Source organism: Rhopalosiphum maidis, chromosome 4, assembly GCF_003676215.2.
Source record: "Rhopalosiphum maidis isolate BTI-1 chromosome 4, ASM367621v3, whole genome shotgun sequence".
Classification (NCBI taxonomy): Eukaryota; Metazoa; Arthropoda; class Insecta; order Hemiptera; family Aphididae; genus Rhopalosiphum; species Rhopalosiphum maidis.
The window spans coordinates 35,422,025-35,446,945 of record NC_040880.1 but is presented as its reverse complement, the minus strand read 5'-3'; the positions used below and the strand labels follow the sequence as shown (position 1 = coordinate 35,446,945).

Genomic DNA, 24,921 nt, shown 5'->3' with positions numbered 1-24,921 from the left:
CTCATAAAATTAATATGTCATATTTTATAGATATTTCTACAATACAGTACATGGTTTTTTATTTAATTTGATACTGTCAGCTTTTACAGTCAAGATTATTAGAAATATATAGACAAATATAGTCGATAGATATACTTTTCAGAAGAAGTTATGGATAGTGACTGCGGTAATGGCTCACGGGCTTAGTTTTGTGTAAATATTTGCATTTCGAAAAATTGTATTTTCTTTAAAAATACATAATTATTAATAAATTTTAATCTTCTTGATTTTGATAATGTAGAAAACGTAATAAACCTTACATCTTTATTTTTTTATTTTTTTAATCGTCTATAATCGCGACCCAGAACCTTTAAATTCTAGTTCAATCGACCGGAACTGACGCAAAAACTAATATTACGAACCGGAACCGCCGTTCCAGTTCATTCGAGCACCACTGTTATTATTATCGTTCGCCGACAATAGAATTTTCTGTACTCTGAAAAAACTACTCGCAACAAATGCGTTTCGCGTTACAATTTTAATATTTCAACGAGTGTGATAATAAGCGGTGCTTTAATTTTGTATTATAACAACGTGTTTCTTCTATAATATAATACACTTCTTTAAGAATATTTTTTTTTTCATTATAACAATCAAACAATTGTTTTTACTTCGTGTGGTGTAAGTACTCTTTTAGTACAAAACAAATAATTGTTTTGGTCTACTATCCACAGAAAATCATTACGTTTTCAGAATTTGTTTTCAACGGACGCATAGTAATAATTGTAACGGATAAATATTCATTTTTTTTTTATTATTATTATCAAAGAGTAAAAAGTTGAACAAGATGTTGTGACAATCTCTTTAGTCTCGTTTTACTGTCCTCCGTATACTACGGTATTAATTAGAATTGTTTGATTTAAACATTTCAAAGTTGTGATAATATACTCGTATCATTGATTTTTTTATTTGAAATACGCGTTTGAGCAGAATTCGTTTAGAACGTCATAAACCGCATTTTTAATTATTTACATTTTAATGTTATATTCTACTTCGCACTGTTGAGAAATGTATACTGAAAAAAATCGGATTGTTACATTATCGAAGTAAAATAATTACAAGCTCAAATTTTTGATTGGAAATTAACATTTTTGACCATAGAAAATGAAAAATAATTCTATTATCAGTAGCATAAGTAAACATCGATATAGCTTGATGCTTACCGAATGATTAGTTTAGAATTTAAACGTAGTTGATTACTATATATGTAGTTTCGTGGGATTTGCATCTTGTAATTCCTCTGAAATCACAGTTATAGGCCCTTGTTCGTACCATATTAAGATATGGTTTGGTTCACTCTTCTCTGAGATCCTCCAAATGCTAATACTAGGAATTTTTTGGGTCTATTATATTTTCAAATAATATCTTCATCCTCATTATAATACACTTGTCCACATTTCTCTTTTAATTTCGATACCATCACCAAATTCAAACACATGATGTATAATTTTTCCTTTAACCAATAAATGTTTTCAATAGCTAACTTCTGTGTAACAACTTGTAATACACGTTATCGTATTTCATTCTTAGTCTTATTTTCTATTACAAATAACGATTCGAGCAAAGTGGCTCCAACGATTCATTAAATGCGGCGATGGCCGCACGAAGACCGATATTATATCTATTCTAAATAGCTTAGTTCTCGATGAACAATATAATAATTTAGTAGTTCAGAATAATAAATTAATTTGTAATAATTCTACTTTTGGTGTTTTGGGACTTTCTCGTACCACAGTACATTAAAACGAAATATTTGATGAAATGTCAACGGAAAAACAAAAGCCTATATAGCGAATGAAATATTATGCATAAAATCATGAGCGTGACGTCGTGACGTGTTTTGCATCGAGTAAAATAATGAATTCTGGCAGCTGTATTTTTAATTAATTATTATATTTATGTCTCAAAAAGTAAATTTTATTAGTTTTCAAGGTAGGTAATCGAAATTCTCTATAATAATAACAATAATAATAATAATAATAATGATAATATTAATAAAAATTTATGATAATAACGCACTATGCAGTTAGGTTAAATCAATTTGTTCTATTGATAACACAATGTACTCACTTTAGTTTTAATAATGATATTTTATCGTTGTTTACGAATACAATAATACAACCACCAGTAAATACATGTTTTCTTTTGTAACGAGTTCTTCGTTACCTATTATATCGTATAAGCATAGTTTATCGGCCGATCCGCATGATTCGCGTTCCGAAGGGTATATTTAAGTTTGATGTCTCCTACGCACGCCACCATAAAAATCGTGACGTGTGTATAATTGCACACAGGTGACCTCATTTTTATGCGCGGGGAGAATCAATAACGCATTCCGTTTTAGTCACAGTGCATATTATTATAATATATATATATATGTAAATTATATATTATCCACAGGCCCACTGCGTATATTATTATTATTATTATTATTATCAACATACGATTTTAATTTTTGGACGGCGCTTAAATAATATATTCAATTTTTAAAATTTAATTTTATTCCTCTGAACGCTGTCGCGTCGAAATGACGACACATACGGTGTTGTTTGATTTCAACAGCGTGTATTGTATAAATGGTTCGCTAAATTCGAAATTTCGCTTGATCATTAAAATTCAAAAGATATATAAGTATTCGAGAAATTGCAAAATACTATTTTTGTTTTTATTTTCTTCGTTTATTTATCAGGAAATCCGATTGGTTGTGGTGGTCCGCCGTTTGACGGTGGTTTTTTCCCTGACTAAGGGGTGTACGCTATAAATCAAAAGAGACTTCGCGTACTCTGAGTCCGCTATTATTGCTTTTGTATCTGTTCGGGAAACAGAAATCGCAGTGAAGGGTTATCGTAAACAACTATAGATTCGTTCGATGATTTATAGGTGTGAACGTGTGGGTTCTCTTCTGCCAGATTTTGTTTTCTAATCGGTCGCATGCCCATATATTCGGATATGATGTATGATGCTCGGTGTTTATAAGATATCTATCTATCTAACGGATTATATATTATTATAATAACGGTAGATCCCAATACGGCGTTGTCCGCGACGAATTAAAAGTTCGCGGATTCGTCCCTTATTAAACTCTATTAAATAGAAACTACACATATTTTTAACACTGTCATTTGGGTGTGGTTTTTACCAAATATAAAAAAAAAACAGGTCTCCAATTACATACGGTTATAATAACCTGTTTTGTTTTCTGAAACCAACGGCAACCACGTACAAACAACTAACAAGAAAATACTCGTTATTTGTGAGTCAACAAAATCTTTCTTGGAAATCTGTGTCGTACGTTATCTACGAAGGTACCAAATATCAGAACTACGAGGGTGATACATATGGTTGACTTTTGAGTCACTTACACACACACACACACAATCATAAAAATTGCTATTTATTAATGTGTAGATTATTATTTTAGTGTCCTTATTTTTGATACTTAGTTATACGATATATTATGATATTTTTTTATTAAACCGCGGTAACCTGCGGCGAACCATATGATACGAGATGAACACGTCATCGAAATATACAACAATTATTTTAATTTTTGATCACACGATCAATGTTATCATCACCGTCGTTGACGTTTGTATGTGTCAAGTAATCCCACGGGTCGTAGTATGCCGAAACATATATTACAATATATCATACACACAATGCGTGTGTAATAATAAATTGTACGCGTATTCGTGAGTAGGAGGCTATAGGGCGAGGCGAAAGGGGTGGTAGTGCTTTCGGCAGAGTTTCACACATCAAGCACATACATGTTTATTGTATATATATATTTATATTTATACTATACAGTATGGAGTTTCAATATTGTACGTCGCGGACGGGAAGGTTTCTATAGGTTTAATAATAGTTATCGCAGAAAGCGTGTCCGGAACAACAATAACTGATATTGGCATCGTTAATATTATCCGTCAGGTTTCGGTTTTTCGATAAATTAAAACGGTCGTTTCCGTACTCGGAAGACGCGCGACGGGTTTATATTAGTACTTGCTATAGTTACTACGCGCCGTACCATAGTTATATTGCCGCGTTATAATTGAAACAATAGTTGTAATAATAACATAATATTAATATGCGCACCGTCTCCGTGCGATAGCGTTTAATCTACCTACCTAATCATTAATGACGATCAATAACGGCGACCATCATTTACAATGTTATATCTAAGGCGCAGATATCTTCGTGATAAACTCGCGAGAGTGTGCGATAATAACGAACCGCCGGTTCAATAATAATAAAAGGCCATCGTATTACATTTATCTGCGTGAAATACGGTCGAGTTTGAGTGAGAACTTAAAGCAACGCGTTTAAAAACATATTGTCGACGTATCGAAAGCCTTTAACGCAGTCAGCTCGCAACAATAATATTACGACATAATACGCATTGTCAGTAATTATACACGACGAGTACTTTAGATAAACACAGTGATTTACGCCGTGTGTATATGTATTGTGTCATCAAATACGGTGAATGGCGGCAAACATATTGTTTGTATAAGTTTATCGATACGGTCACAGTGCAACATGTCCGTAAGGTAAACAAACCGTTTCAATAGCGGTCCTGCTTTTGATTAATCAGTCATCGACACGAGTAAATACAATACTGTAAGACGTGACAATAAAATAAATAATCATATTATTATAACGTGTCTCGTCCAAACTCGTGTTGTGCACAATAATACATTAATAACTTACACCCAAGTCTAATCTGTGCAATAATAGAACAATATCGGTTCGAATTCGTATAATGTAATATTAATATTGCAATTCATTATGGTACCAAGCCTAACAGACCGTCACGCGTTGTTTGTTTTATTATCATTAATATTTTTACGAGGTAATGATTTTAAATTATAATCAGAGTTGGGCATCTTTAGAATAAAATTTTGTTTAGATGATTATTTAGATGATATTTAATTCGAATAATAAAATATTCGAATGATTATTTTACAATCATTTAAAAATAATATTATTCGAATGAAAAATTTTTCGAATAATTTTTAATTATGATTATTAGAATAAAAAATTATTCGACTAATTTTCAAACAAATTTATTCAAATCATTTTCAGCAATTTTATCAAAGTTGGTACTTTGGTAATTAAAACATTTATGTAATAAAAAACAATCGTTAGCATTGTATTTTAAGTTCAAGAATTATTTAAATACATTTTTATTCGAATAATTTAAAAAAAATAAAAAAATATTAATATTTTTTAAAAATATTTTGCCCAACTCTGATTATAATAATGCTAACATAAATGAAATAGATTTAATGCCGGCGCCTTGTATATGCAATATTGATACAGGCGTGCGTTGCAGAGTATTGACCACATAATTTTTCATTATTAATAAACAAAAACAAATGTATGTTGAACTTATATATAATTTATTGATAAAATATTATAGTGCGATTCAGACGAAAAATATAATAACTATATAATCCAATTATTTGTAATATTAAGCTTATGTTGATATTTTTTAATAAATATTGTTGTCTGTAAGTATGTATTCTACCTAATTACCGAGCTGTAATAATTAATACTGAAAGCTAATAGAATAAATAAATAAATATTAATAGTAAATAAAATAATACGTTCCCCCATAATACATGTTGTATTTCCTTTCTTTATTTAATGTTCGAAATCTAGAAATGGTAGAACGGAAGTGGCAAATATTAAATGCCAATTACTCGCAGTATAAGGTTAATTATAAATAGAAAATAACCACAGCAAAAAAAAAAAAAGGGAATAAATATATAGGTTGACCTCGTTGTTTTTTTTTTTAAATGTCCGTTGTTATTAAAGTATGAATATTAGTTTCGAATTTTAAATATCAATGCATTTTTTTAAATTTAAAATGGCGTTTTATACGGTCAGTAGTTTAATTTATATACTTATTTGTGTGCTCATAATAATAAATAAGTTTAGTTATGATGTTTTTATTTGATATTTAAAATAAACATTATTTAATTCAATTATTATTCGATTAGACTCATTTTTTTTAAAGTAATGTATTAATAATAATACTTTAAGTTTTCATACTATTATTAATATTATATTGATTTTATAATTATTTAAAACAAAAATATAAATGCAAACATATTTTGGTATAATCAAAAAATATCGTAAATACACATTCGTGTTATTTTTTTTAAGTATGAGGTTTAAATATTTTGAAGTTATTACTTAAACGTATGTCCATAACTATTTCACCCCGAATGATTTAGTTACAATTCAAAAAGTATTAACCCTAGAAATTTGGGAAATGCAGTTATGACTAAAATTATAGTTTTCATAAGTATACAAAAACAATTTCAATATGATTATACTTTTAAGAAGAACAACTTTCATAGATTTTTTTTTTTTAATTTTAAATTTAAAATGTTAAATACAATTAGTTTTTTTGTGAATTACTTATTATAACCATAATAAAATAACTCGTTTTAATTTCATTTAATCGCTCCAATTTATTTTCTAAATTGAATCTGTAAATAAAGGACAGTCAAAATACTACATGTCTTATGTATTTGTCAAATTTAGGACTGATAAAACTGTTGTTAGAAATCATACATTTTTTATTTGAAAACGTAGTGTTACAATACTTTGGTAAAAAAAAAATTCGGGTATACTATACTGGTAAAAATTGATTGGGATGTGTAGAGTAATTTAAACGGTTCACTCTAGATATATCGTATCAGTAAAATACTATTATCTTATTTTCTGTACCTTTGTCTTGTGGTAGCGCGAGGACCGATGAGGCGAGAAACGAACCGGCCACCAACAGGAGCAGAACGTGGCGGGCGGCTAGCATAGCACACCCAGCTACAGCTAATCACGCGCACGATGCTCTCGTCCACCCTGCGTCACATCCCAACGCGCACGCTGATCGAACCTGTATACAAAAAAAAAAAAAAAAACAAAAAAAATCAAATTTAAAATCGTCCGTTTTAATATAATTATATTATTATAATACCACAGACAGATGTGTCTATATCATTATGTAAACCGTATTTTAACAACAGGTACCTAGATTATTGGTGCATATATGGGTACGCAGTAGTGGGCAACAGTCGAATAAACGATAACCCGATAAAATCGAACCGTAAGCGTAACGTACCTCTATGACAGACACAAAATCATAACTTATTCCCCTCAAAATTCACCGTCGATTTCGGAAAATAATAATGCGATTATTTTTGACATGGTCGGAATTTATTGTACGTCGGTTCGGACGATAAATCAAAAACACCCCGTAACTCACGAGTCAATTGAAATAATAATGGTAATATACTGTAATAAGGATTAACAGAATGAACTGTAATATTAAGTATATAAACTTTTAATACGAATTCTGGTCCTGTCAATATTGATGTGTGTATCGGAGATTGTGTAATACTATAATATTACAATAATAAAACCGTTACTATATTGTGTGTGTGTGTAAATAATACACCGTACGCGTAAATTGATGAAACAGCGAGTGAATGTGTCTGGTCTGTTCTTGAATCTTTAATACAAAAGCTATGTCATACCATTTTAATAAATATATTAAACTTTGAATCGAATTTTCGCTTTAGTTTCTGGTATAGAATTTAATATCAAACAAACACGGTAATACGAGATTTCATAAATTAAAAATTATTTATGATTACAATGGTTATCTTTGATGATAAATTGGTTATACCTCCGAAATGTAATTTATTTGTTTGATATCTGGTTGCTGTCGTTATAACTTTATGTGAAATATAAACATTTTAAATCCAATTATTCTGTGGTTAAATTGTACTAGCAGACTATGAAGTTTTAAGCATAATATGTATACAAGGATCGATCGTATTGTTTTAATCAAAAGTATATGCGATTATTGTATAATATATATTATATATTTTAGTAAAAATTATGTCATATTTTCATCTATTTAAGCGATTGATCAAGCGTTCAATAAAACGAAAGATAGGTACCATGCCAAAAATAGGAATTGAAAACATCTTTTCCCAACCAAAATTATAATAATTAGATTCTGAATAATATAGTATTATAATTTTAAGTAAAAAAAAAAAATAAATTCGTACGTACAAATCATATATTTTATAATATATATTATAATAAATAGATATAATCCAATTTTTAAATTTACTTAGATGTATGTTGTATTTATGTACAGCCAAAATTGAATCGGTTGGTAAACGGTTTGTCCTTGTTACATGAACATGTACGAATATATTCGTTAGCACAGGTTTAAGACAAATTGTATTTAATAACTACCTGAATTATATTATATTAGACTTTACAGTATTCCCTTACAAGATAATCTTGGTTTATTGTTAACCTTTAATATGTATGAAATTATATTACTTTTAATTTCGTAATGCTACACACAGGCATTGTTGCATGGTTCATTATATAATAACATTAATTTCAAAACATTCGATAACATAAGACCAAAAAAAAATACTGCTAAACTCAAATAATAACCCACAGTAGTACAGTATTTCATGATTTTATATAATAAATAATAAGAATAATATCACGTGTATAAAAAATAAACTACGGTGTATAGAGTGTATAGAGAGTTATATGGATTTTAAAATTATTAGAATTCGAAAATAAAAATGCATTTTTGTATAATAAATGTGTGTATGTATAAATGTATAATATATTATGTCTTACTATATTAATTTTTTCCGTACATAATATATACGTAATCGTTATAGATATTGAATTGTGTACATTTGAAAATATAATACTTCCAAGAAGGACCTAGGCACAGAATTTATCAATGTAATATGTTTTAAAGGAAATTAATACAACTCATAAAAATACATAATTTATTACTCAATATCCCCTTATTTCAAGAATTAGTTTCTAATTAGATATGCCATTGCGTGTATCTACGAAAATTGTCTAAAAAAAATTAAAGAAATTCGATATTAAAAACCATCAGTTCATATATGATATGTAGACAGAGCTACAAAAGTACCAACTTAAGTGCAGTGTATATGATAAAAAAAACTTGCTCTAGGTCACGGCGTATTGAAAAAAAAAAGTATTTTACTGCTATAGTATTCGATATACTTACGCGGATACTATTAATCGTCTAATTTTAATTATTTCAAAACCCGACGAGCACAGTATATTGTGATAACATCGTGACGAACCGTTATCGACCATATAATTTCCAAAAGTTTTCGTAGATACGCCCCGCTCCGTCTTTAAACAACAACGGTATAGCGATCGATGAATAGATTTTCTTTTTCGTTTTTTTTTTTTTTTTACTTATTATCATTTCAATAAGTCTTGACGCGTCATAATGCAAATATAATGATAATAATAATATTCCGTGTTCGGAGTCTGAGAAACTGGATTATTATCATTAATAACGGTACACTATTATACCGATATAATAAAGCTGTGTCGCGATTGTGTTTTTTGAACAAGTCGTCGACCGTAACAATGAATTATATAGGTAGGTATTATGCGGCTCAGAAAACGAGAACGCGCGGTTAAGAATACGATGCAGTTGGCATACTGACATAAAATGTATATATATATATATATATGATTTACGGTACATATTTTATATAGGTACCTACGTCCTACAGTGTTTGTGCGTGTATCCTCTACCGGAATCGCTTTAACTTTTTGACATTTAATTTTTGTCGAAATTTTTTTTGTATGACGTAGGTAATCGTGGAGAAATGCGCTTTTCGAAGTCAAGTAATAATAATAATAAGCACAGCAACATTTTTATGGTCAACAAGGGGGTCGTAATTGGTAAAAGAACGACGTGAAGTGGGCATATTATTATCGTTTTGTTAATGAAAATATAATCAGGAAAAAGTCGGGTTAATATAAACACGCAAATGACGTGTACGATACCGCGATTGATATTGACGACAAGATTGTGACGTCCAATGCGAGGACATAACGCGGACTAACGGCGTATGTATATGAAATAAATATTGTAATGACAGTGTGACCGGATGAATCGATTCGATGGAAAGAAGCACGTGATTAATGGACAGTGGTTAGCCGCACTGTGTCGGTAATTAAAACAAAGGTAATAGGTATTTTTAAAAATAATTTATTGGACTTACGATAGACGAGTATCTATAGAGTAGTTAACAGAATTTCAATGAAACGATAAACATACATTAAGTACCTACTTACCTACTCTTCCGGCGTGTTCATATACGTTTTTATTAGTACGGGCAATCGTTCGTGTCCGAACGGCATACGCGACGGACGAGCAGAGTAAAACACGTAGATACATGGACGAAAACAAAAGCCAATTTCCTAAAAGCCCCGGCAAGTCGTATACTTTGTGCCGGAGAGTATACGTTCAAAGGTCAACATGAAATCTTTAAACAAATCGTTTGGATATTTTATTTATCGATCTCTCCGTAATGAGTTTAAGATGGAAACGATGAAACACGAAACAGAGATACCGTCATGCATTAATAATATATTATTATAGTTCTATCTTTAATATACATATATATATATGAGTATAAGTTAAGTATATTTACTATATCAGTAGAAATGTATTGTTTGTTTGCTGTGTAAGATGTGTGAGTAGGCGATTTTCTTATCGGAGGAAACCCGTTGGTGGTTTTACGATTTTCGTCAGAAGTTTAGTCGGTTACTCATAATGTACGCACGTCGATATGACGTATCGACGAAAGTGCAAAAAGTGCAAGTGACAAGAGAACGCAACGCGTAAAGGTCGTATACGGTATGATATCATATTTTTTCTCTGCCGATTCCTCAGGCTGATCACAATTTATTTATCTGGCATGGACTACGTGAAGCCTGAAGAGGGATACCTTTTCAAACGATTACCTACTGCTCTAAAGAAAGCGATCTTTAGGTCAGTATAACGGCGACGGTATATCGAGAGCAGCGCCCGTGGTACGACGCGTAATAATGTCGTGTAAAAAACCATGCGAAAATGAATTGCGTAGATTGTAATGTTTATTTCGAAGGGTGATTTCGGCCGGTGGTTGTGTATTCGTGGCGATAAGGATAGAGTATCATGCAAAACATTTTATGTTTTTAGAATCGCACGTTAATAGTAATATCTACAACGGCAACGTGATTCGAGAATATACATTATTGTGTTTAATGAACTAATAACACAGCATTATCGCGGACAACAATCTAATTTCGGCTTTACGAGCGTTCTAATGTTATAATTATATTATATTTCCACGAATTTCACACGTACCCACTCGCGTTTCACCTAACCTATTCGTATTCTAACTTTCGGGCCTCGGGATTTCGCTGTGTTATGAAATTGTATGTAAATCACGTAAAAAAAAAAATATGCTTTGCGTAGTGTTTTTATAAAGAAGAAATTAATGAGACCTCGGTTGGATTGCTAACTAAAATTAGCATACTTTATTATATTATATATACTGTATACCGCGCACAGTATATACTGTTAGGATAATAATTATTTCGAGTACGCGCTAGAAATGTATTTTAACTGTTGTACAGCGACTAAAGTACGAATGGTTGAAAGCTTATACTTCAGCGTTATGCGTTTGAGATTTTTCGGTGCACCCCATTCGTTTTGTGTTGTAAAACAGTTTCAAATCGTCTACGCCATATTATAATAAATTAAATCGTGTTATATATTATGATATATTTATATATATATATTTGGGACTTGGAGTGTTTTAGAACTGTAAACGATATAATTAAGTTCGATAATTTTTTTCAAGCGTTCCATACGTGCATTTAAATACAATTTTTAATTTTGTTACGTGGCCATTAACGACTGTAGAGGGACTTTAAGTTTGTTAGTTAGTACTTCTAGTATTATCTAAATTAAAATTCCGTATTTTTATTTTATTTATATACGAGTTTCTAATTGCCTGTTACCAATTTTTTTAATAATAACTTATGAATAATTATATTATTTTCGGTTTTTTTTATAAAACTAAATTATATTTTTATTCTCTAAAGCAATGTCTCAAGATTCGAATGCTTTTACAGTACTTAAACACGAAGGTTTTATTATCTACTACAGTATTCTCTAATAAAAACCAAAATGTATCCTCTGTTTATTAAATTTTTTGAAATATTGTATTCGTTTTACATACCCTAACAGCTAACAAGCATTTATCATATGTAGGTACTTACATTGCACAATATATAATAATTTTTAAATTAACGTATTTTAAAATGTATAAGTTCCAATAGATTAGTCTAACTAATCAATGATTAGTAATCATTATTCGTAATATACGTTCGAATTTATTGTGCTTTCTTATTAGACTATGTATGGATATTTGTGAAATCTTTGTTAAATTTTGGTTAAATAGTCAAGTAATCGGGTGTATTAAAAATGCCTACTTCTAGAATAATTTAAAATATGAAATATTGTTGTCGTCGTTTCGTTTATTGTTTTTGACATGTTATTATTCTAACGTGCATATTAAATAATTTTGTTGTTTATAAAATTAAAGTCGAACCCTGAAAAGATAGGCACTTAAAATGTCACTATCCGTTAATTGTTAGTGAGTTTATAATATATTAACATGATTTAATAAAATATGTACATTTTACCCCGAGTGAACACAAGAAAGCTATTGTTATTGTTTATATTTTCGTTCGGAGACATCGATATTTCTTATGCGTATAATGCCTATTGTGTAGTTAAATAGTTTAAATCAATAAAGTAAAGGCAATATAATACAAACTAGAGAGCATTCAAATTATTATATAATATAATATAATCATATTTTATAGCAAAATATACATAAAAAAAGAATTAAACTTATTATTATTTGTTGTGTATTTCTCTACTTTCTATATAATAAGCAATTTCTTATGTAGTAGTTCACAAATCCATAGATAAATAATTATTAGGAAAATTAGGCACATGAATACAGTTGTGAAACTATTGTCAAAGTATAGCTTAGGTAAATAGATTATTTGCAATATTTAATTTAAGAACGATAATAATAAACGGCTATTTTTCTTTTGTGTAACACTATTATATATTAACTTATAGTAAACTCGTGAAGCCCCGAGATGAATAAAATAATTATAATAATAATAATAATAATAAAAAAAAAAATAGTTTTAATAATCACTCCAGAGTTATGCAACATGCACAGTAATTTATCAAATTAAAAAACCGTTTTCTCACTTGCCGCATTTTGTGATGAATATCGTATACAATATTTTTGTAAGAGTATCTGTTTGTAAAAATAAAAATAAAAATGTATTTGATTTCACGTACATTGTAATTGTACAACACACATATTTTTATCATCTTTATTATGCTAAGCTATATTTTATTTATCAAACTTTTAAATTTTTAAAAAATTATTTATTTATATTATATTTTATAGACAAGTCAATTTGGCGATTTTAATAGTTAGATATCTAAATATGATATTATACTTATTTTGTGTAAATACGTTTCGTTCGATTCGCCCTGATTGTTGTATGCGACAAGACAATGCCTGATGCGACTATCTGATCGCTTTACCTTTGACAGACCACAAATAAATGCAGAAAATATTCAAACAACACTCTTATTCCATTATTCGACTAATGGAGTCTTACCAGAAACAATATGATGAATTTGATTTCCTTATAATTATTGTCCCAATTACGAGACTTTGGATAACTCTTAAATAGTAATTTATTGTTTTTTTGACACTCCGCAATGGAACAGATCGTCCAGGTCGTCTAAAGGAGCGGTGAAAGCGCGATTCAGGATGGCGGTGATATGCACGACCGTTGTGTTTTCGTACGTTACGTATTATTTAAATCAATCTATTTGACACTATAATATTATACATATAAGTCTATATTAAGGAAAGTGGTTAATTTATAATTTATACGCACTGATCTTACATTTAAAATTGAATTAGAACGCGATATTTTAAAACAACATTTGATGAGAACGAACGGTGAACTATCACGCGACACCGCACACACGTATTGTACGCCACGGCAGTGTGTTTTTGCACGGAAGTCGACGGATTTTGTTAACCCAACTTTAAAACAAATAATAAACGGAACGTAAATAAAAAACGCTTTAGCACGTAAAAAAATTAGTTCAAACCTTTTGTCTAGAATTCAGGGCGAACCTTGACGTAATACCTACTTATTATGACAGTAAAAATATATGAAAAGTTATCAGTGACGCCCAACTTTGTGTTTTTATATTCGTCGGTCGGAGCATGGTGGTTGCCATTTTATATTATAAATAATAATTTTGTACGGTGGTACATGAAGTGAGAATATTTTTTTTTTGTGCAATTTTTTACACCATCGTTTCAAAGTTGTTGATCAGATTATTCAATGTTTGCTATGAAATGGTTTGTAATTCTTCATTAGTTTGTCAGTACGTGGCCGCCGCGTACATAATATTATTATTATTATTATTATGTATTATGATATTTCATAATACATACATTAAGTATTACTTTATTATATTAAATATAAACTTTTGCTCTGTACTAATTATGTAAAATTAATACAATTAAAACACCGTGGTTTTCTTAAAACCAATTAAGTAAATTGTTTTAGTTGTTAAAATATGTATACAACTATTTAACTATATAGGGCCTACATTATTTCGAATAAACAACAATTTAAAATGATCTTCCGTTTAACGTATACGTTATATAAAGCTGAGCTAGTTAGGTTATTAAATTTAACAGTAAATGTAGGTTTTTCTCTTAATTTACCTCAGTGGAAACACCACATTATTTGACCATAATATACAAAGAGCATAATTAATCATAATAATTTCAATACACTATACAAAAGTTGCCTAAAAATAATTTAAAATATACAACGAAACGTGTAACCTAACACTGTAATATTCGTACGATAACGATAAAAATAAATATCACAACGTATTTCAATCGAAACGACCGTATTTAACTTAAATACTATTTCATTTTTCGATGTGTTTTTATACCACGAATAGGTCTATATCAGTAGGTATTATAATAATATGGTATGCCGCAGGTGTATATATTTCATAATACTGATTTCATTTTACGTAACGGGTCATATTTCGAATATATTGGAAACGGTTTCAATATTGTGCCGCATCAGAGTGGCAAATATTATGTTCAATAAATTTTAAAATATTAACAAAATATGTTAATAATAAAAATAAATAATAGTATGATAACCATTGGAATAAACATTTTTTATAGAGTTTGTAAATTATGTATATTTTTTATCGGTTTCACCGTAAATAATAAATGTATTTTTTTTTTAACTTTGTAGGTATATAACAATTTTAAATTTCACACAGCACCGCACTATATAGATTGGAGATTGGACACATATGGTACTTTACAGAGGTCATACTTGGAATTCCCAAGTAGTTTTACGCAAAACTGCGAAAAACCACGACCATGCATATGTGCAATAGCTACTACTCGATTCCCCTCGGGAAGGTAAACTTATGCATTATTTTGCAACTTTTTAACAATCCCAGAAACTTTAAAATTTCACAGATTATTTATTTTATTATTTAATAGACATAATATATGCTCATCTTACGTTGACCGTTTTTGCCGTTTTGCATTACCTATTTACAATTTGTATTTCAGTTTTTACGTTTGAAAATGTATGAATAATATATAATTTTTTTATTATTATTTGTCAAGGCTATAACAACTATGGTTGTAAGCCTACTTTAAAATTAAATAGGTACAAGTTACAACCATAACTTAAAACAAATTACAGAGTTTACAAATGTTGGCTTAAGTTTATACGAAGGAAAAATGTATAAATTGTTTCTGTGTTTTCTTCGTTGAGTTTATATTGCAGTGAAAGTAGTAAGACTGAGGTAATGAAGATTTTCCGTGCTTTGGTGTATTTTCAAAATTTGAAAAATATATTATAACAATAGAGTTGGTCTTTCCGTTGTAAAATACGTTAATGGTTACCAATAATAGGGGCATTATTATATTGTAAATGAAAGTATTATTTGACGAGAGTCCTAATAATATCATTTTTTTTATGTTGTGTTTTAAATTTTTTTTTTAAACAAAATGTGAAACTATTATTTTGTATTACATCTTTTTGAATACTATATTATAATATGTATGTGTATATATGAGTATTTCACAGAAAACGTAATCATTAATTAATGTTGGAATATACAAGATGATTCTTTTATCAAACAATACTCATTATTTCAAAAAGTATTAATGTTTTTGGAAATATTTTTTTACATAATTTCAAGTTGTTAAAAAACAACGTATTTATTAAAAATTTATATTTTTAAATATTTTTTATCCTTATAATTTTTTAAGTTATTTTACTTTTTTGAATGACAACATAGTGTTTTAATTTCATATTCCAAAACTGAATAATTTTCTGAGTAGTTTGATACATAAAATTCGAATTTAGGGTGAGTAGTATATGAGTTATACTTATTTAAAGTTTTGACAAGCGGAGTAGTAGACAAACATTTTGCGACGTAACCCCGTACCACTCCACTCCGCACATCAAAACTTTAAATACTTAGAACTCATAAACTACTCGCCCTAAATTCGATTTTTATGTATCAAAATACTCAAAAAATTATTCAGTTTTAGAATATGAAATTAAAACACTATTTTGTCATTTAAAAAACTTAAAAAATTATAAGGATAAAAAATATTTAAAAATATAAATTTTTATTAAAAACGTTGTTTTTTAACAACTTGAAATTATGTAAAAAATATTTTCAAAAACATTAATACTTTTTTAAATAATGAGTGTTGTTTGATAAAAGAATCACCCTGTTTATATTATTTTTGTTTTTCGGAATGACAGTTTTAACATTATATAGGTACAATTTTATTGAATAAATAACATCGATTAATGATTATAATTGAAAATCGTGTCATCAACATGTATTCATTTAGAAATAAGAAACTTGGCATTTTAAATTTGTACCATATGATGATCTTTCTTAATCGTTTAAATCGTATAATTTTAATGTAATAGTCAAAATAAGACACAATTATTTTCTGCATTATTCAATATTGAATTAAACTTAGATTTCCAGAAAGCCACCCACCGGTCATAAAAACATTAAATATTTATATTATAACACTTAAAATTTAATTTTGTTTTTTTAAATTGTTTTATGTATAATTAGTTTCTTATAAATGTTATAATGCTTATGACTGCCTAGAATTATAGATACTATAATTGTTAAATTGTATTATTTAAAATTAAGGATTTTATATAGAAAAATAATCTAAGGCCAAAAAATTGGTTACGAAGATATGACTACCTGTACTGTGCTAACATTTTTTTCCTGTAAAAATGTATTGAATCTTAAAGATTGTAATAGTAATACTTGAATCATCGTTTTTTGATAATTAATTATGTGTTATTGAAATTCTAATTCTAATTCAAAAAAGTTGAATTAAAAGTTAAAAACTCTCAATTACTTATATTTGGTTATAAAAAAAGAAAGTTATAATTATTTTGAAGCGATATGCCTATGGCTATAAAAAATAATACTATAAACACTGAAAATTCAGCAAATAAAAATTGTGCGTATTGTATTGTTGGTGACATAATAATAGAAGTATTGTAGTCCGCATCGTACCTATTATGTGTGACGCCACCCGCTGTACCACCAATATGTCTGCTAAGTCATATAATTACCTGATTGAATACAGACATAGGATTTTATCAAATGACCATCACGCCTTACTGCTCAAAACCATACAGTAATATTACTAGATATATCAACACAATACGACTATCAGACATTAGTACTAGTTAGTAACCAGTAAACGCTAAAGAAAATATTTATTTGAACACACATATCAAATCATAATAAGGCTCAGCTAGTCACTTGGGAGGAATTTCTCACTCGAGTTGAATTTTCAATCAATATATACTGGTACTGATATTAAGAATTTATTTGGAGCACGTAAATATTACTGACCCAAAGCTATTACCGCTCTGTTGTATGAAAAAATAACATTTAGTTGTAATTTAATTTGGCCAAAAGCTCCATGAAAAAAGGTTTTTTTTCTCCCGGATAAATATGTTTATTGGGCATAGTTTTTACAGGACTAAATATTTTATTGAAATAAATTGCCTTTCAAAACAAAATAATTATTATACCTGACCAATACGTTTTGGTTTATCAATCTTAGTTCGGTTTTAATTTTCAAATATAACATATATATATTTCGATCAAAAAATTATACCTATTTTCTTTTTAAATTTTTCTTTATTTTATAACGTTGGTCTCAGCGGTAAACAGTAACGAGCTTGTTTTTAGTAAACTTTGTAAGTACATTTAACTATAATATTTTGTGAAGTGTTTTCCTTACAATAACTAATAACTTATAACGCACCCATTTTAATTGTTAGTTTAGTCAATCATTTGCTTTTCAGTTTAATTAATTTAATAAAATACAACTGAAACTTTTAATTAACCGATGAACATTATATGATCTGACATGGCGACAATCAATACTAAGTTTTTATAATTATTTCATGTTTTATATATAAACTTTATCATCAATTCATAATATTATTATATATTTTAAACAGATAACTAATGCTATACTATCCAATTATTATTAACATTAGTCATGTTCTTAATATTATTAATTATATCAGTAAATATTTTCATTTTCATATAATAGATAATACTATTTTATGTGTTTAATAGTCTTGATCGTTCTCTATAAATTTACCTTAAGAAAAATAATTAAACATTATTTATTTAATTATTTTTTATTAATACTAAGTATACAGAGTATAATAAGTTGTTATTTGTGTAAAATTAGTAACATTAAATCATAGTCTTTTTAGAGTTTTCAATTTTTTTTGTAGACGTTAATTAAGTTTTTTATATTTACTTATTTTCGGCAATTATTAGTCATAAAAGTAATAAATAATATGAATTTGCGTGGATAAAAATAAGATTTTTATAACATGGTAATAGGTAATATGCTGTAGGTAATATTACTTTAATATCAGACTATGATGTATAACTGTTAGTCCTAAGGCACACAGTAGAACACGCAGAATTTAAATTCGTATTTATTCTGTTTAGTTTGGGATGCTTTATACTTTATAGTTGTATGATCTGCGGTCGTAAAATTTCCGTTCATAGAAAACTACATACGTTAAAAATTCAATACGAGAATCTATGTAAAGATAATGCATAGAACCAACGGCATAATATCTGTTACAAATAGTGAGTTTTGCATTTCAGGTACACCATAATTTGTATTTTACGATCGACCTTTTTAGTTTTCGTACAACTAATCAAAGTTGTATGGTATCTACCGATAAATAACTTTTTTCCGGAATAATTTATAAATGTATATTGCCCTATAGCTTGTATTTTATTCATACCTAATAAAGCATAATATTTTTGTGTCTATGCGAATACATATTTACAAAAGAGTACGTACCTATTATTATGAGTGTGTAATCCTCAACATGTAAAAAAATATAGCTTAATTGGGACGAGTACAGGAAAACGCGCTTTTTCGATATTACATTATAATATTAAAAATCCAGAGTCCCTTACTGGCTTTACTTATACTTCGATATGTGAAATTCAACATAAAAATAGGTAAGGTAGTTGAATAATCAAACTTGTTGCCATTTTACGTAATCATTCGAAAAATATAGGTATGTATTTAAGCATTGTCTTCGTTTTAAAGTGTATAATTTATCTACATATTTATTATTTAAAAGCGAAAAAAAAAAATTTTTATATGGATAAGAGTGAAATTTTATGAACAACAATTATATGAATAAATAATATTTGTATTTTTAGTTGATCTCGTAAGTATTTAATTTTAAATATAATTTAATATATATATACTAGTTCAGTTGATCAGGAATTATATTAAAATAATATGATCGTATAATTTTATATATTAGTTAAAAGTATTTTTTATTTCAAGGGTCATTAAAAAATATATATATAGTAATAATAAAACTATTTTCTGTTGACTTTGTCATACTATTTGACCTAATTTTTATCCTGACAGTCAACATCATCACGCAATCCTTTTAGTGAAATTGCACAAGAAATGTATAATTTGAAATTTATTTCCCCAACACTGCTAAACAAACTTGAATAGAAATAAATTTAGAGGTAAAAAAAGGAGATCTAAAATGTATTTTATAACTAATGCGGAGTGTGAATCCTATATTATGAAGTAAAATTGATTAGATTTAAAACTAGGCATTATAATGAGAGAAGACATTATCAATAGCAATATTTTTTTCTAATAAATCAAATACAAATGTGTTTAAATAAACCAATATTATATTTAGTTAATTTTTTCTGATGAAATTTAGCCATGGAATAAATTGTTATAAGCAATAATTTAAATTTTAAAATATTATTTAATCTATACCTTTAAAATAAATAATATTTAAAATATTATAGAAGTCTACTACTTAATGAAACATTTTGACCACTTATAATTATCGAAAACAAGTATTTTCCGAAAAAAAATCATACCTTACAACCTGACTATGGAATTATTATGATTTTAAAAATATTTATGATTATGATAAATGTTGGTCATATATTTTAAAACTATTATATAGTGTTTTCAACCAATATTTTTATTTATTAAATAATCATGATGAGTACATTCCTATTCAAACATTTATGAGCACATAAATAATTTTTATTTTTCAGTTTCATAATTGTAATTATTTACCAAACAATATTAAAAATTCGGTTGTGTCAATATTTTAAGGATTTTCATCCTTATTCTATTTTAAAAATCAAATCTCGAGAGAAATCAAGTTCTATGCAAAAACAAAAAACAAATACATATCTGGAGTGTCACAAATAAATATTAAATTACTTTGTGAAATTCTGTTTTTCCTGCTTTTTAGACGCAATACAGCTTATATCAGATATATCAGACAGGTATGTGTTGAAAACAATTTCAATATTTCAGAGATGTTGTAATGATTTTAAACAAATGAAATTGTTGAATGCTAATCGTTAAAAATATAATAAGACGATAGCTTGTTAATAGATTTCAGATAACACCGTTACCGTGGTTTTTAACTGATTTTATTTTAATAATAAATCATTATCATTATCATTATTACCTGTTATTATTATCAAACGTTCAATCTGATAATCATTTACTGACTGCACTGCATTGATGCCATCGTGTAATAATAATACAATACCGTTGTACCATTCCTAACGTTCTACTTTGTTCGTGAATAATATAATTTTCTATGTAATTCGTTTATGCGAAACGTTTCGATTGTTCGGTCATAAAAACAAATACGGAAATGCATTCGAAGCGCTATTGTTTTAATACGTACCACGTACGGTAGTATATTAATACCTTCACGGCAACCGGTGCGAGGCACGAAGAATCCAGGACGCGAAAAAGTGCAAATAAAACGCGGACTCGAATCGCCGAGGCGTAAAATTCCACATTGCCAAAGTTTTTGGCTTGGCAAAACGGTTGTAGCGTTGGCATAGCGGTGAGGGAAGTGATAGTGCTAAAGTGGTGGTGACCAAGTATTGTGTCTCCCGTAAAAGTGTATATCCTACAATATATCCTATAGTTAGTAGGTGTGTGTGTGTGTGGGTGACGGTGCGTATTACAGGGAGCAGAGCGTGTGGGGTTAACTATTATACGCGTCGGACTTGCTTGCGTCAGGTGGGGAGCCTTTTACGGACACTCGTGTACGGCCCAAAATTGTCTCTATATATGCACAAAAGCGAAAGCATATAATAGAATAGGATATAATACGTAAACGCGCTGTACGAAAATATAAAAAAAAAATTACGATCGGCGTTGCTCGCCGTGTTATAGGCGTGTACCTGCGGATTCTTTTACCAATATTCTATACACGTGGTTCAAACGATTTGCATCGACTATTATTTCTATTATTTCTCCTCTCTCCGTTTTATATTTATTCAGTCCGATGAATAAACGAACGCGCACCGACAAGCAACAAGAGACCGGAAGCGTGCGTACAATAATATGTACCTTCTATGATCGTATACGTAGGCGCCTAGGATACGTATTTCATTTTACGTTCCGTATGTGCGTGCAATATCATAGTATTATCCAAAGAAGTCAAGAAGTTTACCTGTGTAAACTTCAAACGAAATTTTACTAAAAGACCGTATTTGAGGATAAAAAATAATGATTTCCACGATATTTTAAAATGACTTTTAGTGGTCACATATTATATATTTCGATATAAAATATACTAAACGTGCCGTTATATTTTAGAGGTGATCGAGATGAAATCCATGTAATGGATCGACATCGGTTAGTAAATTGTTACCTACAAATAAAAAAAAAAAATATATTTCGAAATCAGGACAATATTGATCAACAGGAATTTAAACATAAAAAAATATATATTTTTTGAAATTGTTCAATTGTATTTTGTTATTTTTATCGTTGCATGCATCACGACGAAAAATAATTTTAATTCATAAATTATGAATCATAATATTATCAACAACATATATATATATATATATTAATATTTTTCCACGATATGTATTTTATTATGTTTTATTTAAAATATTTTTTTTTTTTTTTTATAAGATATTTCGTTTCAAACACGTTCGTGTTATTTTATGACAGTATAATTTTACTTAATAACCTTGAAACTAGCTTCGAACTAGTGAAACAAAACACACATATTTAATGATATTAATTATCAATAAGGTGTTTATTCCAAAAAATGTTCAATAAAATATTTTTTCCTCAAAAAATTAAATTGTCAATAATAATAATTTGTCTGTTATCCAATTATTATTACGACTTAAACGGGATGTCGGAAAAGATCCAATATAACATGTTTAATAAAATATCAACTGAATTATTTAACCATACGATTTATTCACTGACTAGTGCTCTCACTCGATTTTTCTCTTTCTATTGCTCACTATACAATTTCAAATCTCAATCCGGTTACTAAAATTAATTGTGTAATTTAATATACATTTGTAACGTATAAACACGATTTACAAGTCGGCGTCTCCGTCGTATACGCTTGTAAAGAAATATATGGGTCTGCCAATTTCCCTCTTTCCTTCCGGTTGTACTATAGTCCCTGTCCCTGCTGTATCGTATTTGAATCTATACGAACTAGAACCCGACAACATACAACAAATCTCTAAAGGTGGTCAATAGGGAGGTAACTACCTACAATCCCTATCTACGAAGTATAATCTGTATTTCTTATGTACCGTGGGATGTTTATTATGTTAAATTGTGTATTTCGCTTGTACAACAGACCGTGTTGTCTCGTCAAGTTTTTTAATAGGTACATCGATTTTTAGTTATACATTGAATAATCAAATACACGTATACATAATATATACATGTATTATTTAATTCACATTGAAGCAACACTAAGTAATTAAACGATATTATATGTAGGTATGCCTACGATCAACAAGTAAGCAATAATACGAATCTCCGAGTTTATACACACGTATTACGTTCAGTATTAGTGTTTGAGTACGAAATAACTAAGTTAAATTAAACTAATACAGTAAACGTATAGTCTGTATATAATACGATGTACAAATTTTACATCATAAGATAATCTACAGTGTAATTATTAATAAATCTCAAATCAGCGATGTGTATGTGTCTGTGTTATTGAGCATAAAGTCTTATGCTTTTAAATGTATATTCAAAAAATTTGTATAAATGCTAATAAAATTATCAAAAATACAATTTAAATTGAAATATTAAAAAATATCAAAATATAAAAAATATGGCTATTGTTTGCAATATTTAATAATAAACTGGATGATTATTATAGAATAAACATATATATATATATATATCAGATAATAGTAATACATTTAATTTCGCTATAATCCAAAATTGAGTAGAATAGTTTATAAAAATAAACCATACACGAGCTTTATTATTTAAGAGAAACTGACAAAAAATTATAAAACTGGAAATTATACGGAAAGGACTCAAGTTAAAAATAGTACACTAATTATCTAAGCAATGACCTCTTGATAGATCGTCATATATTTATTTATTTTTTGTTAACTTCTATGCATCAGAAATACTTGTCTGCGTAATTTAGCCAGCTATTGAGTGTGATGTTTACTTCTAAACAGTTAGAATTTCAGCATTATCTCTTTGCTTCTCGGTAATCTAATATACATTTTCGGTTTAGAGTAGACAAGTAAGCACGAAAGAAAAAGTTATTACACTCAATACAACCATATTCATAACGATTGAATGCTTGCAATGGACATTGAAACAGAAATTAACCACATAGACAAATCAATATTAAAATTAAACGGACGTAGCAGATCTCGGAAGAAAAGCATCTAATAATGACACATCAATATAATTTTTGATACAATTAAGAAAGGGTATCCTAAAATGTAAGTTGAGGAATTAAAAATCATCCCTTACGAAAATAAGAGTAATACTAAAGAATAATGAAGCCTACAACACGTCGCAAAGAATTTTCGGTTAGGGTGCGATAATAAATTGACCGTCGGGAGGATTAAACCATCCTTGTAAATGAGAGTTGAACAGACTAAAGAGAAACTGAGAAAATGTTGAATAATAAGAGAGAGGATAGACATTGAATGCCAATGTGAAAATGTTCAGACAATAGAAAACCTGCTGGACGCTAGCCTGCAACAATTTTTCATCCAGATGCGATATATAGCAGGCTTTAAGCGGTAAAGCATTGGAGCCTCTTAATGTTATGTAACGTAATGAAATGAGTTAATTTTACTGTATTTTATATATTATACACATCGTCTATTACTTATTAAGAAAAATTGTATAAGTTAAGAGACTTGAATCAAATTCAATAATATTGCTATGAACTTAATAAAAAAAT

General features: G+C 28.5%; 1 protein-coding gene across 3 annotated transcripts in view; it reads right to left on the bottom strand.

Moving 5' to 3' along the window:
- LOC113559965 overlaps positions 1–24,921 on the bottom strand; it is a 69,760-nt gene that overhangs the window by 40,760 nt on the left and 4,079 nt on the right. For all 3 annotated transcript variants that reach the window (XM_026965762.1, XM_026965772.1, XM_026965767.1), the window contains one exon: positions 6,781–6,946. In XM_026965762.1, coding sequence (XP_026821563.1) covers positions 6,781–6,865 — 85 coding nt within the window. In that variant the 5' untranslated portion in view covers positions 6,866–6,946. The remainder of the gene's footprint in view (positions 1–6,780; positions 6,947–24,921) is intronic.